At 37.7% G+C, this 18,797-nt stretch overlaps 2 protein-coding genes across 7 annotated transcripts; both read left to right on the forward strand.

Moving 5' to 3' along the window:
• The first annotated feature begins 1,183 nt into the window (after nucleotides 1–1,183).
• On the forward strand, nucleotides 1,184–9,668 carry LOC114144659 (cell death-inducing p53-target protein 1 homolog). Of its 3 annotated transcripts, none has more exons than XM_028017728.1 (5): nucleotides 1,184–1,293; nucleotides 5,916–6,545; nucleotides 6,700–6,741; nucleotides 6,843–6,990; nucleotides 8,530–9,668. In XM_028017728.1, exons 2-5 carry the CDS (start codon nucleotides 5,921–5,923, stop codon nucleotides 8,633–8,635), a joined length of 921 nt encoding a protein of 306 aa, XP_027873529.1. In that variant the 5' UTR covers nucleotides 1,184–1,293; nucleotides 5,916–5,920; the 3' UTR covers nucleotides 8,636–9,668. The 3 variants fall into 3 exon arrangements, with proteins under 3 accessions (XP_027873529.1, XP_027873530.1, XP_027873531.1); XM_028017729.1 differs by having other exon boundaries at nucleotides 1,198–1,289; XM_028017730.1 differs by lacking the exon at nucleotides 1,184–1,293 and adding an exon at nucleotides 2,387–4,382.
• A 2,206-nt stretch (nucleotides 9,669–11,874) lies between these two features.
• LOC114144661 (cell death-inducing p53-target protein 1 homolog) lies at nucleotides 11,875–18,522 on the forward strand. 4 transcript variants are annotated; one of them, XM_028017733.1, is made up of 6 exons: nucleotides 11,876–12,002; nucleotides 14,203–14,312; nucleotides 15,102–15,698; nucleotides 15,855–15,914; nucleotides 17,131–17,278; nucleotides 18,314–18,522. In XM_028017733.1, the coding sequence occupies exons 3-6, from the start codon at nucleotides 15,107–15,109 to the stop codon at nucleotides 18,417–18,419; spliced, it is 906 nt and encodes a 301-aa protein (XP_027873534.1). In that variant the 5' UTR covers nucleotides 11,876–12,002; nucleotides 14,203–14,312; nucleotides 15,102–15,106; the 3' UTR covers nucleotides 18,420–18,522. The 4 variants fall into 4 exon arrangements, with proteins under 4 accessions (XP_027873536.1, XP_027873534.1, XP_027873535.1 ...); XM_028017734.1 differs by having other exon boundaries at nucleotides 14,203–14,255; XM_028017735.1 differs by lacking the exon at nucleotides 14,203–14,312 and having other exon boundaries at nucleotides 11,875–12,002; nucleotides 15,102–15,650.
• Nucleotides 18,523–18,797: the final 275 nt, after the last annotated feature.

Here is an 18,797-nt window from a genome sequence, read left to right on the forward strand (position 1 = left end):
AAATGCTGGGGATATTTGTATAAATATTGTTTTACTCGCTTTGCTTTGTAAAAGTATATTTGAGCATTGCACTTTCTTGCACTCAATCTGTTTTATAGTTTGTGTTGAAGTCCAGGCAACAATAACTATTCAGTGATTTTATTTTGTGATGCAAGCATCATATTCTAGTTTCAACCCCAACATGTGGTTTAGTCTTTCTAGAAAAGAGTTCAGAGTTGTTTGTAGTTTGTGACAACTGGCTTATTAAAGTTGTAAGTTGTCAAAACTTACTGTTCGGTCATTTTCTGCTCATACTCTAAAACAAAACACATACAAAATATATATATATATATATATATATTTATATATTTTTTTTTTTACTCTAGCCCAGGGGCCCCCATCCTGACTCCAGCCCAGGGGCCGCCATCCTCCTAAATCCGGCCCTGATTATCACTCCCATACCAAAGAGCACACATCCATATTTGCACTGAACCTGCCCCCCACCCTCTTTGGTTCGTTCCTGCTTAGCACGCTTGATGGTGACGATGTTCAGCAGCAGTCAGAACAAGACAATGCTGTCAAGAAAATCAAGAAAATTAGGTTTTCAAAAGGAGAGAGAGAAAAAAGACAAGAGTGTCAATTTGTAGCCCAGTTTTTCTGCAGGAGAGTTGGGTAGATTGTGTGACATTATCAACCATTTAGCATAGTTAGCTTAGCTACAGACTGCTTGCCTCCACTTCACTAGCATTAAATGAACAAAGAAAAAACAGATCTAATCAACCTGGGTGCAAAGTCAGACGTTTTGAAGTACCTACTGGTTTCAGTTTAAAATAGTATGTAGGGTTTACTTTGACTCGGACACAATGTCAATGGGCTCTGGCAATGTTAAATTTTTTGAAGGTCCCATCTATAATAGTGAGACGTTTTTGACATTTTTAGTTCTGAAAAAAACAACAAAGTTTCCCTTTCTGTTTCTTTTTTTTTTTTTTTATCACCTCAAATTGTTTACCAGTTGTGTGTAGTCTGTTTAGGTTTAAAAGTCTTTTTCAATAAATTATTTTTGTTTTGTCTCTTGCTCCTGTTTCTTCTAGTTGAATTTTAAATTCAACTGGCATCCAGCAGATGTTTTATTGCAGTTTTTTAATGAAGTTATGTTTCCCACCTACTTCTACCTACTTTCTATCTTGCTCCACCTACACGTCAACACAGTTTGTTTCACATTTATTCATTACCTAGTGACGGATAAATAGGTCGTTCTGGTCGTCGTGCTTCCTCCTTACTACTTTTCAAGACATTCAACAAATCCATCTGTAGGTGAGAAAATCTAAAACATAGAGATTAAGAATGAAATGAACATTAATTAATAGTCTTGTGTTTTGGCTTCTTAATTTAAAAATACCTCTAGAATCTTTCTATCAACATTTTATTATACATATATATATTTTGATATTTTTTGTCAGATTAAAAGTATCTGAAGATAATCTTTAAGCAAGTATTATTCGTACTTATCATTGTGTGCAACAGTTTCCCTTGAATTGAGATATGGAAGCAATTTACCTTTTAAATGACATTCAAATTCAAAGAGATGCATCTGTAAATGCAGTTTTGCATGTCATCACTTAACATAAAGCAAAAGCAAGTATATGTTTCTTACAACTATAATGCTTGCATATGTGTCTCAGTTATTTTATGTCGTTTTGAAAGAGCAGTGGCCATGAATTTGCTCTACAAATAAACAAACTCTATGTGGCAAAAAAAAAGCTTTTCAGTCTGGAGAAGCATTTGTTGTAGTTTTCAAACAGATCACAATGTGCAAACAGGAGGACTTATCTTATAAAAATAGCTTGACAGGTTCAACAAGATCCACAATCTTAGACTGCTTTGGATTTTTTTCTTGTTTGAATTCCTTTTTATAATTAGTACCCGTCAACAATCCTTGCATTCACCACATTGTAATGAAACTGACTCACTGCTTTACACGTTGGCAGCAGCTTTGCCTCTTTCACATTAGAGTCAGAGTGTAATTCCAGGATATTTCGGGGAAAGCAGATGCTTTTGCTCGGTCAAAACACCTCGAGAGGCGAGATGCTGAGGTTGTGGACGTACCGCAGCAAGGTGTTCGTTTCAGCTGGGTAATTCTAACCCCACATCTTGAACACTGTTCTGCAAAATCAGAACATCTAAACACGGATTTAGTCTGCATGCATCTCTGTTCCAAGGCATTCCTGATCACCACTATTTACACAACAAGCAGCTCTGCGCAGCTCTGCGCAGCTCTGCGCAGCTCTGCGCAGCTCTGCGCAGCTCTGCGCAGCTCTGCGCAGCTCTGCGCAGCTCTGCGCAGCTCTGCGCAGCTCTGCGCAGCTCTGCGCAGCTCTGCGCAGCTGCGAACCCCAGAAGTGCTCCAAGAAGCATGCAGGGGAAATGAGAGATCGCACAATAAAGCTAGTAAGATGCATGTGATGTCAAATTAAATATTGTAGTACTCACCTTCAAAAAAAATTGCTCTTTCACTTTCACTTTTCTGCCTTGGTTGAAGATCCTGTGGCGACTTGAGCAAGAGAACTGGCCAAACTTTTCTTGTTTTAGGTCAGTTAGAATTACCAAAATTATTTTTGTTTGCTAAATGCCTCTATAATGAGAAAAAATGCAACTGGCTCTCTCCAGTCAATTGTTTTATTTCTTTATTTTTTCGAGAAAGCAGCTTGCAAAGTTTCTCCACAAACCTGCTTAGCAACTTGTCAGTTTTGCTAAAGAGTATTATTTTTCACTTTGTGTCAACCCCACTCCCTGGCAAAACAGGTAGGCAATGCATGGGAAGGTGTGCAGACTAAAGGTCATATAAACTTGCTTTTATTTGTCTCATCAGGCTGGAATATATGTTTCGTACATATATTTCACCTTTCAGCTGTTGTCCATTTTACCAACAAGGAAATACAAATTCCTCTGCTCTTTGAGTATATATGAATGACACCACCTTTTCAGTTTCAGTTTTTCCCTTATATTTTTCCCATTACATTACTTGTAGAACCAGAATCAATTAGCATTTTCATCTCAACTTATTAGCGCCACAGAAAATGTTAGCTCATCAGGTACATCATTGTCTTTCACAATGAATACATACTCATCTTGTTCAAGCACATTCACATTTGGTCCTTATATCCCTTTTGTACGACACATTTTAGAAAAATGGTCACCATTGTCATCTATCTATGTGGTCAGTAAATCTACACCTGTAAAACGATCTGCCCTTTTTATTCTCCTCTTTCATTTTTCTTTCGGTTTCAAATACTTTCCTTTCTTTGTAGTCAAAATCAGGTTGGCCTCTTTTCTTCTGCGCGTGACGCTCATTGTTGCAAGTTCTCAATTCATTCACATTGTGAATCCACTGCTAATGTGCCAGAAAATGTTAAACATGTTTAGATATCTGTAGACCTCATCTCATCAGGGATTTGTTTGTTTTGTTTTTATAGCTCCACAAGTTTAAGAACAGCACAACTAAAGCATGAAAACAATAAAATAGTAGTGTCAAATACACGTTATCAACAATAAAAATATATACTAATAGGAATAATAACAGTTTTTCACCTTCCCTCATGTGTTTAAATAGACGTGTTTAGGCCTCATACAAATGCCTCATGAGCCTTTTGTGAGTCAGAGCGAAAGATAAGCCCTAACATCACTTCCTTTCCAGAATTTGCACTCACAAGCAAAACAATACTACTTTTGTTCAGTCTCTTCCTTGTTGTTGAATCAACACTGACCCTCCTACTGTTCCATGCTTTCTTGAGGACAAAATCTTGTTTCAGTGAAATCTTCCACCCTGTACCCAATACTTTGACAGCTTACTCACCATTACTACATCTACTCTGAGTCTTTTGCTTGCTGGCCTTCAGCATGCTTCAAATGCTGTATCTGGTTTGCCTTAATATCAGCCTTCTGCCTGCTCTTTGTCTTTTTAAACCCTGCCATATCGGTCAGTTTGATTTCAGAAGAGGCTGATGACATTTTTATTATAGCAACATTAAGTTTCCTCTTTCCATGTTTAAAATGAATAGAAGAAGTCTCACAGTGTGAACTGAAGGCAGCCAGCAGTGAACCATTCAGGATTGCCAGATATACAATGACACCTAGGTAGAAATTATTTTTGGAACTGCTTGAACCGGGACGAAAAATAACAGAAAAATAAAAAGTCTGAATACGTAAAATTTAAAAATTTGATTAAATACATAGTACATTTGTCTGCATTCTCCCTTTGTGCTTAGATGAAGGAATTTGGTAAACAGGCTTGTCAGGTTCCATGTTGACGTAAATTTCCTTCATCGCTTGATGCTCAACACTGACTTTTAACAATGACTATAAATCCTCTGCAGTAGTTGAACTGTGAAAACTGTGGGAAAGAGGTGAGTTATTTGATGTTAAAAATATGAAGAAACATATTTTAGAGATTACAGCAAGATAAAGAAACTCACAAGTGTTTCAGTGTTATTTTCTGAAATATCTTACACAACATAAGATTCCTGAAGATTTTAATAGCTTCATAAGTTTCGTTTTGCTGATTCGGTTCTGTATTCGTTCTTTCTTTTCCTTCTGCTTGGTTTATCCTGCTCACAACTTTGTGGTTTATTACATTATACCCTAATAAAAACAATTCTAAGTTTATATTGTAGCTTTAAATAAATTTATGGACATGGAAAATTTGAAAACAATTTCAAGGGGAACATTACTTTTACAACACTATGCAGGGAACAACATGTTTTATTTGTCTTGGTGGATGGTGGTGGCAAATGCAGAAGCATGAAGGCGTGCAGTAGATAATGAAAAAGATTTAATGAAAAAAAATGATGAAGTCTAAAACTACAAAGTCACAGGTGTCCAGGGCAGCAACATAAATTAAAACTCCAAGGAAGAAACCGGCAAGGAGACATGTGGAGAGTACAGAGAAACCAGGGGAGTAATGGAAGGAACCAGCAAGGAGTGACTGAAAGAGACGAGCTTAGGTACTGGAAGGTTGATTGCTGACACAAAGAACCGGGCTGATTGGCAAACTGATCCCACATGTGAGAGGAGAGAGGCAGACTGAGGAGAGGTAAAGAGAGGCACAGGGGGTGAGGGGTCGCCAGTCCATCGCAGGGCAACACAGGGTCAGACAGGACAAACAACCATGCACGCACACACTCACACCTAAGGAAGATTTATAGAGACAAATCAACCTAACAGTCATATTATTGGACTGTGGGAGGAAGCCAGAGTACCTGGAGAGAACCCACGCATGCACAGAACCCACGCATGCAAACTCCATGCATAAAGAATAGTGGCTGGGAATTGAACCTAGTACCTTCCTTTCTTACATCTGTGCCACTATACAGGCCCAAAACAAGACTAATCTAATCAAAATAAGAAATAACACAGAATAGTGATGAAACTAAAATAACTAATAAAGGACTGAACCAAGGTCAAACAAAATAGATGATCTATATAATAATAGAGGACTTACAGAACACAGAAACAAACAAAACCCAACTAAACAATCCAAAAGTCGAAAGAGTAAAATGACTGTACATGTACTGTATTTTATGAATGTTTTTTTTTTTTTTTTAATTCCTGTTTAAGCCTTGCCACAAAGGAGATTTCTGGATATTTTGTCCGGCTTTTTAGACATCTGGTTGCAGGATACCTGATGTTACCCCTCCCTGATAGGGTGTAAATAAAAGGTGTTTATTTCCTTTTTCATTACTTTTAAATGTTTTAATCTGACAGAAAACGTTTCGTGCAGTCTTTTCTTCCGTCTTCTTTTCTTAGGCACTTTACAAGCTTGGTGTCACATTTTGGCTCCTCACTGAAAGACATCAGAGTAACGAATGGAGACATATGATATATTTACAGCTTTGATATCAGGTTATTTTATTTTATTTTATCTTTTACATTTTTGACAGGTAAAATGGAAAAAGGTGAAGGACCTTCTCCAGACATTGCAGATATTCCATATATTCCAGACATCCCATATATTCCAGATATCCCAGATATTACAAATATTCCAGATATTACAAATATTCCAGACATCGCAGATATCCCAGCGCCGCCATATCCTGGTCCGCCATTGGACTCAAGTGTGGTCATCAGTCAACCTACACCTGTTGACCAGAAATATCCTCAGCCTGTTGCTCAGCAGTATCAGCAACCTGTTGACCAGAAATATCCCGAGCCTGCTCCTCAGCAGTATCAGCAATCTGCCGACCAGCAATATCCCCAGCCTGTTGCTCAGCAGTATCAGCAATCTGCCGACCAGCAATATCCCCAGCCTGTTGCTCAGCAGTATCAGCAATCTGCCGACCAGCAATATCCCCAGCCTGTTGCTCAGCAGTATCAGCAATCTGTCGACCAGCAATATCCCCAGCCTGTTGCTCAGCAGTATCAGCAACCTGTTGATCAGCAATATCCCCAGTCCGGTGTCCAGCAGTATCAGCAACCTGTTGACCAGCAATATCCCCAGCCTGTTGCTCAGCAGTATCAGCAATATCCCCAGCCTGTTGGTCAACAGTATCAACAACCGGTTAACCAGCTTGGTAAGAGATCAGAGGTCATCTTATTTATTCTGCATTTCAACATAATTTCACCCCTTTTCCTCCAATCATTGTCTCTTTTCCTATATGTGCTGAAATCTTGACCAGTGTATGCTTCATTCCGTTAACTCCAAGTTCAATGTTTTTATACGTCTAGCTCAACAACAAGTTGTACAGCAAAATCAGACTACTCAACCTGGTGAGTTACTTTCTCAGTTAGTGTCTTTTTATTGAAGATGAGTCTAAAGTTTAAGAATGTATAGAGTTGGTGGTGAGTTTTTAACAAAGTGTTATTGACAGCAACCCCTGTGGTGGTGGTGCAAGCGAGACCAACTGAGGCTCCTGGAAGCATGTTGTGTCCACACTGTAAGACCACCGTTGTGAGCACAACCGAATACAAATTGGGCATGCTCACCTGGATCATTGTTGGAACACTGTTTATTATTGGGTGAGTAAAAAGTTGAAGTATTGAAGTATTCTTTTCTAACCAACCGGTTTAGCAGTGCTGCCGCCTTTGCAGCCACAGGAGGACAGTGATATCTCAAACTGGGTCAGTTTGACAGCTTTCATATGGCAGGGAGAAAATTGAGAGGAAAAATAAGAACAAATTAGTGCAACCAATTATTCCAAACTGACATCAAGAAGAATACCAATAAAGTCAGTGCCAGGGATTGAAATTAGTGTGAAGTGGCGTGTAAATTGGAGCAACGCACCAACCAACCACTGTGGCAGGTTTACAATTTGAACAGAAAAAAAGAAGAAGCTGCATTCAGGTTGAACATCTGTCCAGGGGATGACTGACCGTCTGAAGTACAGACCATATCTGGCGGCCCTATACTGTCATAATTTAACAAACTGCGACAGCTCATTGGTTGATTTTACTGACGGACACTGGGTTTATCCAATGAAATCCCTTGGTTCTCCTTGGCCCGCCCTCCCCAAACCAACGTCAAACAAAATCTACTGATCTACAGTATATAATAATAGAGGAATTACAAAACACAGAAACAAACAAAACCCAACTAAACAACCCGGAAGTCAAAAGAGTAAAATTACTGCACATGTACTGTATTTTATGAATGTATTTTTATATTTTAAAAAAATCTTGTTTAAGCCTTGCCACAAAGGAGATTTCTGGATATTGTGTCCGGCTTTTTAAACACCTGGTTACAGGATACCAGATGTTACCCCTCCCTGATAGGTAACATCAGGGAGGTAACCTGATGTTACCCCCCTGATAACATAGAACAGTTAGAAAACAGCTATTGGTACCATTTAACAATGTTTAAAAAATCACTAGACAGATCTTAACTAAATACTATCTGGGGGAGTTGTAGCCAAAATGTGAAAATGTTCAACATAGGAAATGATTGCAAGAATGTTAGGGTTGAGTAGTTAAAGTTTGCTGTTAGTAATTACTTCAAGTGAACTTATTGTACTTCACCTTTGTTAAGGTATCCATGCTTTATGTTAAATTAATCTATATATGTACATATTTATGGTAGACTTATTGTCAGTAAATCAGATTTTATAGGGTTAAGAATAAATCATATATTTTATATAATTTGCATGTACTGGTTGGGCTGGTGACCGAAGGAAGAAAAAAAAACAGTGGCTGGTGAAATGTCTGAGTGGCTGGTAAAAAATGTTCTCTACCAGCTACTGTGGCTGGTGGAGAAAATGTTTAATTTCCACCCCTGGATTCACTCCTTGTTTGTTTAGCACTTTTCTTTACACCTTCGGTCCATGTACATTCAGGCAGTTTGCTTTTTTGTTTAAAACAAACAAACCAAAAAATACACTAGCTTTTTTATTTATTTTTATTAAACCAAAACGAAAGATGGGATAACAGAGCATTTTCTGATTTTTGCACTAAATGGAGAATACAGATAAATACTGCACACTTTCGATTGAGTTAACTTTTTTTGAGTCGAGTAGTCTTACTATTATTGTTTTGTCTTTTTTTTTAATCATATTCCTTGTCCAGGTGTTGGCCTTGCTGTTTGATCCCATTCTGCGTGGGTGCTTGCAAGGATGTGCAGCATTCCTGCCCGCAGTGCAACAACGTTCTGCACGTCTACCGTCGCATGTGAACCACAGTGATTCACATGCAGTTACTGCAGTTACTGACATTTTTGCTGAAAAAATACGTTTATGAGGTTTTCCTGAAATCTTTTAACAAATTATTGATATTTTACTCTTTATGGTGTCTCATTAACGAATAATTTTCAAAATTTTTAACTTAAGATCGGAAGAAAGTTTTTTCCCCATTGTGGCCTAAAGAGAAGCTCTGCTCATCCAAGTTGTTTTTAATGACCTTAACATATACAAATATTTTTTGGAAACATTAGTTAATGTTTTAAAGTAATGTAAAAATAGTTAAAACACATCTTGATGAAGGTCAACATAATTCTACATTTTAATTAACACTCTAATAATTTAAAGTCTTTCTGTAATCATTCAACATTAGAGTATATGTTGTTCTGTTACCATTTCCTTAACAATTATTACTCTAAACTAATTATTACTCAGTAATTCACTTGGATACTAGTCGTTGACATGAGAATGTTGTTCTGGATGCAAAAGTAGATTTCTCTTACTTTAAATAGTGCAACATTTGATTATTGTTGTAACGAATCATGAATCAGAACATAATATCTACAAAAAATATCCTTCAAAATATCTGAAATGTTTAATTTGTCTGTTGATTGAGGTCTTCTTGCAAAGTTATTTAATTGGGAGCTGCACTGTAAAACTACAATTCTCAAAGTCTGCGAGAATTGATGCTGTCATTGAAATAACACTTCTGAACTTCCTAAAAGAATTAGGGAGTGTTTTGATCAGTTCAGTTGGTAGATATATTTATATGTGTTTTTCTTTAAAGGTTATCTCATTTATCATCTTATAAGCAATTGTGTTTCTGTAAGCAGAAGAAGAGACAAAACTGTGACAGCCCAAAATACAGTTTATCTGGAAAGAGATGTGTGTGGGCTTGTATTTGGTACATCGTTGGGCTTTTTTTTTTTTTTTTTTTTTACAAAAAATGCTACATTCCTTTATACAACTGAATATAGTTACATAATAAACATAATAAAACGTAATACATTCCTCAGAGAGCTTCATGCTGAAATGTTCCATGGATTCCTTTGAAAAATGGTCAACTACCCAGTCAATTGTTGTGGCATGACTGGCAGACATCAGATCGATTCTGTTATGTGATAAAAAAAAAAAAAGAGAGAGATTAATATGGAACCTCATGAAGCACAGGGCTACATTTTGTCCCTGGAAGGAGACAGGGTTACTCTGATTAACTGAAGATGTAAAATTGATGAATATAGATTGCAGCCAGGTTGAAACAGATGAATAGATTATACTGCCATCAGTGGTCAGTATAGAGCTTTTGCTTTAATAGTGCCAACCTGTATTATATTTTATTCAATATTTAGCCTAACACCATGGGGAAAATCATGTCTGCAACATTTTAAAGTAAATGAACAAGTGAAAATGAATAGTGGGATGTTTTCTGAGACGTCTAAAATTTTACAATATGGCTGAATGTCACCATCAAGTGGTCAGATGCAGGTATTACACCCGCTCTGTTCTGAACACGTAGGTTCTCTGAAAATATGGAAAATAACACTAAATAAAACAAAGTTTAGTGATCACAAAACATGGGAAGTTTTGGTTTAGGTATTATACCTAAAGTAAAAGGTATAGTAAAAGGGATAGCAGTGAGCACACATTAGCTGGCAAAAATAGTAATGTAGTATAGTTGCAAAAGTTATTGCTATTGTCAAGCCATAAGCTGAGCCAAAACACAAATACACTCAGTCTGTTAAGATTCGTCTTCTACATCGAAGCCCGGGACTAAAGCTGTCCACCACTGCATGGCAACAACAGTCATCACAGACGAAAACCTCCTAAAACACCTTCTAGCTTTTCTCCTCCCATGGTCGGGTCACCTCCAACAATCAGCAATCAAAATCTTAGGATCAGGAAAAGAAATTACAGATGCTCATAACTAAGTAAGTAGAGCAGTAAAAAAAAAAAAAAACACTGGGCAGGAAAGCTATGTTTATTTGAAAACTTCCTTACTGAAACTGGCTGTTTATCAGCTGATCGGACATTTACGAAAGTGAACATGAATGTAGCTTTTGTGCCTTTTTCTGTTAGTGGTTCACACTCTCATGACAACAGGATGGTAAAGGAAGAAAGCTGTTCTGTCTTTGAAAGTGGAAGGACCTAGAGTTTAGATTTACAGCTCAAGTCCCATCTGACCTCAACCTGAAATTCAGGAGTTCTGAATTTCAGGTTTGAAATCTCCTGGCTTGGAGATTATTCCCAAAGCCAGGTTTGGGTCCGACTTTGCCTTTAGTGGTGTGGTTTAATAATTCTACATAGAGAACAGAGGAAAACAAAAGCACTACATAAAGTTGTGCTAACCTTTCAATTAGAAATAACAAATAGCAGAGTAATAGTTTACCCTGATTATGAAAGAAAGAAAGAAAGGTTATACTGTAAGCGCAGCACACTGTTTCTCCGCTGTGCATGCGTTTCCACTTGCTCGGCTCCTATCAATCACATTGATCAGGACCGACAAAACGGAGTTGGAAGACGTTAAACTTTTTGTTTAACGTCTTCCAACTCCGTCTTCTATATCTATAAAGAATAGATTTCAACTGAGCGACATATTTAGGAAGAAAAAATAAAAATATAAAAAAAAGGTTATATTAAAGGATTTAACCGGTTCAGATTTAATCAGGCTGAGTTTCCACAGACTCAGACTTCTGAGTGTTTTGCTAAAGTTTCTGCATGAAGGTTCCTGATTTCCCCATAAATCCTCCCAAAAAAGTTAAGCTGATAGTTAGAAGTCTGACTTTGCAATAATATGCAGAGTTTACTTTGGGCTTGGACCATGCTGAAGTTTTCTAAACTCTAATGGTGAGAACGTTCTTTACACTTTTAGTTCTGTTTTCTAATTCATTCCCATCCTAATTGCCCTGATCCTTAAATCATCTGTGGGAACCTTGATTAAGTGTAAATGTCTTTAAATAAATGGTCTTTTATTAATATTTGTCTCTTTGTCTTGTTTTTTTTAATTGCATCCAACATGTTGTAACAAGGTTCAAATATGTCTAACTATTTTGCCATTTTTAAAATTTTAATCAGCATTGTTTTTCCCCATACAAATTGTCAACAAAAAAATCAAAAGTAAACTAAGAGTCAGTCTACACTTCTTCTTATAAAGCTGCACTTGGCCACAGGATGTTTGCTGAAGTTATTTTTAAAGAAGCTACACCTACTTCTGCATGCCTGTTACGTTGCACCACCTTTTAGCTGGCACACATCAACAGAGTGTGTTTCGCCTTAACCATTGCTCAGTGTCAGATAAATAGGACGCTCTGGTTGTTGTGACTCCTCCTGACCATCTTTCAAGACATTCAGCAAATCCATCCAAAGGTGAGAAAACCTAGAAAATACAGATTAAGAGAAGACATGAACATAAATGCTCTAGTACTAAAAATACACCAGTAGTGCTGTGTATCGATCACTTAATCACAAGTTCTAACAAGTCAAAAATTCTCAGTTGTATCTGGAAAACCTTTCTATTAATATTTATTACGACATACAGATGAAAGGTAACTTTTGAAATTAATCTTTAAACATCTAGTGGGCATAAGTTCTCATGTCTGTAAATGTTTTATTTGTTTCATGTTTTATTCTTAGCTTATTATGTTCTCATAAGCTGTAAGCAGAAAAACATCATAATGAACATAAATAAAGCTTTAAAAACATCATTCTATGTGTAACAATGTGAATTGAGGTACTGAGACAAATTACCATGCATGGCTTAACATGAAGTTAAAGCAGGCGCATATTTCCTACAAGTATAACGCTAGAACACGTGTCATTTATCATTGTGAAAGAGAAATGCCTATGTTGTACATGGAACAAATCCTGAAGGACTAAAATCCTTTCAGTGTGGAGAAGATTCAGTTGTAGTCTGAAAGCAGATTGCAGTGCATAAGCTTTTCATAAAATAGGTGGGGGACAGGTTAAACAAGGTCTGCAAACTCAGGCTGTTAGGGATGTTTTGACTTGCTTTCCTTTTCATTATGTGTAATCACCTGCGTCCTTTGCATCCACTTCGTAATAAAAATGTACATCCAAGTTTTGGCAACATCTCCATGTTGTTTGTAAAGTTACACACTGAAAAAAATGACAGCAATATTTTAGGTTATTTAGTCTAATAAAATAAATTGGGCTCCATTTTATCAAAGACATATTTTCACTATGCTATGCATATATTTCCAAATGTCACAGTTCCAACATTTATAAATATTTAGTTCACAAACCAAACATTCAGCTGCAGACTAAATATTTTGCTCACAGCTAAGTATTCTCTTGTTTTGTTAAGTGGAAGTGGACTGCCAAAATAAAAGCTGGGTCTACCAAGCTTTACGTTGCTTCAGTGCTAATACAGTCACAGCTGCTGTTTATGGTAAATGTTTGCATTGCCATTGAAACGGTGTTTCTAGATATAATCTGGGATAGAGTTTGGAACTGTGACATTTTACAATTTAATAAATAGCATATGATTTTAAAAAACATGAAAAATGAACAAGCTTTACAAGGAAGAATGTTGTAGAATTTCAATGTCCAGAAGTGCAAGCCTGATTAAAACCTATCCGCACAGAGACTCACTTCCCAAGGTGGTAGAAAATACCAGACTTAAGATCAAGAGGGACTTCCAAACAAAAGCTGACAAATTGTTAAATGAACTGAACATGGCGATCATTAATTAAAAGCAGAGGACAACCATTGTAATCAATGTCGCTGTTACGCCCAACTCTGGAAACATCAAGAAAAAAGAAAACAAGAGAGTACAGAAATACCAAGTGCATCAGAGTAAAATTAATTGAATATATGCTTATTCGCCAAATACTATTTAAAATTATGCATTTTCCTTCCACCTTAAAATGAAACACTACCCAATATTGATTTAATACAATCTTTAAAGGCAAAACGGTTCAAGCGGTGTGAATAGCTTTGAGAGGCAGTGCCCAACACAACTAAATCAATATTTATTGAAATGTTTGACGGGTTCGGATCCAGCTGAAGGGTGATGGGGATTGACTGGATTCTACTGATTGTGACAAGATTTACGTGTCCAAAACACACTGTTCCCTTTTTGTTGACGTCATCAAAATGGACGGAAATAGCTGTGGTGGCAAAGAACAATGGTTAAAATGACTCAGCTAACAAGCATCCTGCTGGGGCCTATCGATGAGTCAGCATTTCACCTGCTGAACTGGTTAAGCCGAGTGGAAAGCATCTGTTTCATACCCAAAGAATCCAAAAACGACATTCTGGCTCTGTCCACTGTGACAAAGATTGGAAGGGGTGCTGTTTGTCAACAATCAACAGCAATAGTCCTGCCATAATTTATGTATGGCTTTGACTGGGCCATTTCAGAATGTCTGCCTTGTTGTCTTCAAATCACTTCTGTATAGCTTCAACTGAATGCCTCAGTTTGTAGTCTTGCTTAAAAGAAAAATTATCTGAAGTCACAGTTCTCTTGCAGATGGAAACAAATTGTGCCCCAAGATTTCCCTATATTTTGCTGGACTTGTTTTCTTTAAATCTTCTACCTCTACAGGTCTTCAAGGTCCTGCTCATTCACTTAATCTTGGAGTCTCCTTGAGTCTTGATGTGAGTTTTCCTCAACAGGAGAATTCTCATTGCCAAACTCCCATAAAGCTTTGACTGGTAAAGAACCAACCCGAGGCAATGTATGCTTAATCTCTTCCATCTTGACTGCTGAAGTTTTTTACTTCTTCAGCTTAGTCAAAGGAGTTCTGGTGGCCTCTTTCAAAATCTCCTTCTTATAGTGACAGTTTGTAAGGATGGCCTGATCTGAGAACATTTACACATGTACCATATTCCTTCTGTTTCTTGATGTGGAATTTGAAGGGATATTACATACTTTCTCTATGAGAGACCGAGAGAGGAGCTACACAAGGGCCTTTTACGCTTTTTTATCCTACAAAAAGTTTACAATCAGGTCTTTTTCCTACTTATTTATGCTACCTTATGTCACACTTCATTCCTCTACATTTTGTTGTTCTACCACATAAAACCACTACACGATTTACTAAAAGTTGTTGTTGTATTGTAGGTGACTCAAAAAACCATTTGTTAAAATACATTAAAATGACACAGCAAATAATTTTACCTGCTCAGTTTAAATATTTGTCTCATGGCCTATTTTTGTCAGATGATACTCTTACAGAGTGAATGTGACCTTATGCCGTGTTACGTACACAATGAGTTTTGTTTTGGAAAGAAGTCAAGCATTACTTTTAAATGCCCCAACCTGATAGACAACTTTTCGTGCATTCCTCCATGCTGCAGTCAAGCCCTCTATTTATCTTTAGCGTTTGACAAGCTTGGTGGCACAGTTTACTTCTGCTTCTTCAATGAAAGGAATCAGAAGAACCGCTGGACATATTTGATATTTTACGCTTTGCAATCATATATGCTTTACTTTTTTGACAGATAAAATGAAAAAAGGTAACGGACCTCCTCCAGATACTGAAGGTACTTCAGAAATTCCAGATATCCCAGCGCCACCATATCCTGGCCCGCCTTTGGACCCCAGTGTGCTCACCAGTCAGCCTAATCCTGTTGGTCATCCTGCTGCTCAGAATAATGCTCAGTACGACAACCAGCCAGTGTCCAAGTTTGTTCATCAGGAACATTCCCAGGATGTTAATCAGAAGAATCCTCAGCCTGTTGATCAGGAAAGTGCACAGCCAGTTCCTCAGCAATACCCCGAACCTGGAGCTCAGCAATACCCCCAACCTGGAGCTCAACAATACCCCCAACCTGGAGTTCAGCAATACCCTCAACCTGGAGCTCAGCAATACCCCCAACCTGGAGCTCAACAATATCCCCAACCTGGAGTTCAGCAATACCCTCAACCTGAAGCTCAGCAATATCCCCAACCTGGAGCTCAACAATATCCCCAACCTGGAGTTCAGCAATACCCCCAACCTGGAGCTCAGCAATACCCCCAACCTGGAGTTCAGCAATACCCCCAACCTGGAGCTCAACAATACCCCCAACCTGGAATTCAGCAATATCCCCAACCTGGTAAGAGATCAAAGACCATATCAGTGTCATTGAACCTGCATGATCATAAGGGAAAACTAAGTTATTGTGTATCTTCATATATGTTTATGCTGTAATCTTTTGATCAGTTTAAATTTCATTCTGTTCACTCCAAGTTCAATGTTTTTATGTGTCTAGCTCAGCAACCAGTTGTGCAGAATATTGCCACAATACAACAAAATCAGCCTCTTCACTCAGGTGAGTCTACCGTTTGTCAGATTTGTTTCTCATTACTGAACATTTGATTAAAGTTTAAAATATGTATACTAGTGTTTCAGAGATGGTGATGGGTCTTAACAATATATTACTGGATTGGACAGTGTCTATTGGTTGTGACGTGCGCCCGCAGACTACATTACGCTCACATTACTTTGCATTGCGTCATGTGAACCAAATCATGCTGTTATGATGTGGGATGACCATGAATCTGCCACAAGCTGGAAAATATTGCCCTTATTTTCCATCTGATTTCTATCAAATATGGCTTAAATTAAAGCTGAGAAAATTTCCAATGTTGTGATTTTTAAAAACATGTTTTTGTTTTAATCTGGGGAAGTTTGGTTTGGGATTTTGTCATTTTTTGTGTCCCTTAGTTTTGTCTTTTAGATATGCCTTGCTTCCATTTCCAGATCAGTTCTTGCTTAGTGATTCTATTTTATGTTTCATTGGTCTAGTCATTCTTTAGTGTTATAGTTATTTCCAAGTCAATGTGTACTCTCCCTTGTCGCCTGTGGCACTTTTTCTCTCCCTCTCCTCAGTCTGCCTCCTCCTCTCTCCCCTCACACCTGCAATATGTTAGCTTTTCAGCCCAGGTCTTTTGTTCAGCATTCAACCTCCCAAGTATTTAAGCACCTTATTCTCTGTCACTCCTTGCCGGATTCTCCTGTCTTCTCCGGTTATTTTTCCCATCTGTTCCCTGGTGTCGTTTTCCCCCCAGATTTCCATGCTTGTGTTCCTTTTTGCCCTTTTAGATTTTTCTGTAAGTTGGTTCATCTTTTCATTAAGATGAACTCAACGTTCCACGCCTGCTGCATTTGGATCCGCTCAACAATATACGCCTTGATAGAATAATCCGGCCACAAGGACCCAGCAGATTTGCTTTTTTTAAAAGAACTTGAAAACTTAAAACTGTGAAGGAATCATTGACACTGTGGCTAAACCCCGCTCTGTCTGTCAATGTTTTCCTGTGGCTACAAACCACATCTTGTCGTAGAGTTGACAATTAATAGCAAAACACTGCAAACCCGTTTTGAAATATTTTGCGTTATATTGTTTGCAGTGTGTCATCTCCCTAACCATCAGTGTTCCCGTCTCAATGTATAGCAATGGCGCATGTGGGTCCAATGGTAGTCACAATATGTCCAATCCGTCATATATATATCAACTGTGTGTTTTAACAAAGTGTGCTTGACAGGTAACCAGGTGTTCTTGGTGCAACACTTGCCTACTGACGTTGCTGGAAGTATGCTTTGTCCGCATTGCAAGAACACTGTTGTGACTTCGGTTGAATACAAAGTGGGCATGCTAACCTGGATCATTTTTGGAGTGCTGTTTTTGTTTTTGTGAGTATAAACTACCACATAGAAATACACACAATGTCAGGTGGTGGGTTCTTTACAAACTAATGATGGTCCAAGAAAATGAATGATTCTGGGCCTGTTTGAGCTGTCATAAAACATAAAAGTTGTAAAACTTGAAATAAACATGGATACGATGTGGACAATAACAACATTCTAATTAATAAACTTTAAAATATCGAGCATCACCACCTTTAAAAACATTTTTTTTTTTTGCCACAAAGTGAAGTTACTTCAGTCTAATCTGCTTTAGGTTCCTGCTGGTTTGACTGGTTGCACTGCTTCCTCCCACAGTTCATGTATTTCATTTTATCATCAATTAGCCCCAGATGTAAAGAACTTCCAAGAGCAAACTGAATGGCAGTTTGTAGAAAATATTAAAAATGGAAAGTTTTTCTGGGTAATTCATGCTTGAGTCAAAACTGTTTATTTTTCCATCCATTATCCTACACTCTTAGTCCTATGAGGTCAAGAGGGGTGCTAGAGCCTTTCTCTAGCAGGGTACACTCTGGACAGGTCGCTTATTTTTATATTCCTGTAAATTATGCAGACTACGTTTAAGATTCGTTTGAAGTCTAGTCCTTAGGTTATCAAGATTGCAAGCACAACTGATTGGGTGTGGTTGTTGGTCAGTAAATGCGCTTCCGTTGCCATACTTCCGTACTCAACAAAAAGCTACGGCGTCAAACGACGTCACCAGAGAATTCAGGAGTGACAGATAAAAAAAAAAAATCCCCATATGATTCTACTGCCCCCAAGAGGCACTTATATGCCATTACACATAATCACGGATTTGCAGAGAATTATGAACAAATGGAGGCGCTTAAGTATAAAGCCCTGGTACAGCATCAACTCTTAATTTAGAAAATAAAATTAAATAACTCTTCAAGCTCAAGTATGAATTTTACTTTTTTCCCCACAACTCAGCAAACAACTCATGGTGAACCAAATATTTAATGACCAAAATATTATTGTTCTCATGATTCATTATTATTCTTTTTATCCTATGCTTCCCATCAGCTGCTGGCCGTGCAGTTTCATTCCCTTCTGCGTGAATTCTTGCAAGGATGTCCAGCATTCCTGCCCACAGTGTAACAACGTCCTGCACCTCTACAAACGGAGGTGAAATCCATCAGTGCCTGACACGTATGCTGGACATCCATTAAGATGGACTGTAAATACATTTATTCAGTTTTCCTGATGTCTTTTATTAAGCTGTTAAAACGTGACATGAACTTGTACTGATTTACTCTGAATTATGTTTCATTGCTAAAGGGTTATTTTTATAACTGGGTATGATCATTTAACTCAAGAGCAGGAGTTAAATGCAGCCTTTATTTTCTCTGACAATAAAGGCTGCAGTAGGAAACTTATCAAAATGTATTTAACACTTTAAAAACTGTCTCTATCTTGTGACAATTTAATATACCATGGGGTATTGTTATCTCTAGAAATATGCTAATCAGAGCCAGGAGGAGGGTCGTAGCACTGTCAATCATGCTTG

The sequence above is a fragment of the Xiphophorus couchianus genome, chromosome 5 (assembly GCF_001444195.1).
Source record: "Xiphophorus couchianus chromosome 5, X_couchianus-1.0, whole genome shotgun sequence".
In the NCBI taxonomy this organism is placed as follows: domain Eukaryota; kingdom Metazoa; phylum Chordata; class Actinopteri; order Cyprinodontiformes; family Poeciliidae; genus Xiphophorus; species Xiphophorus couchianus.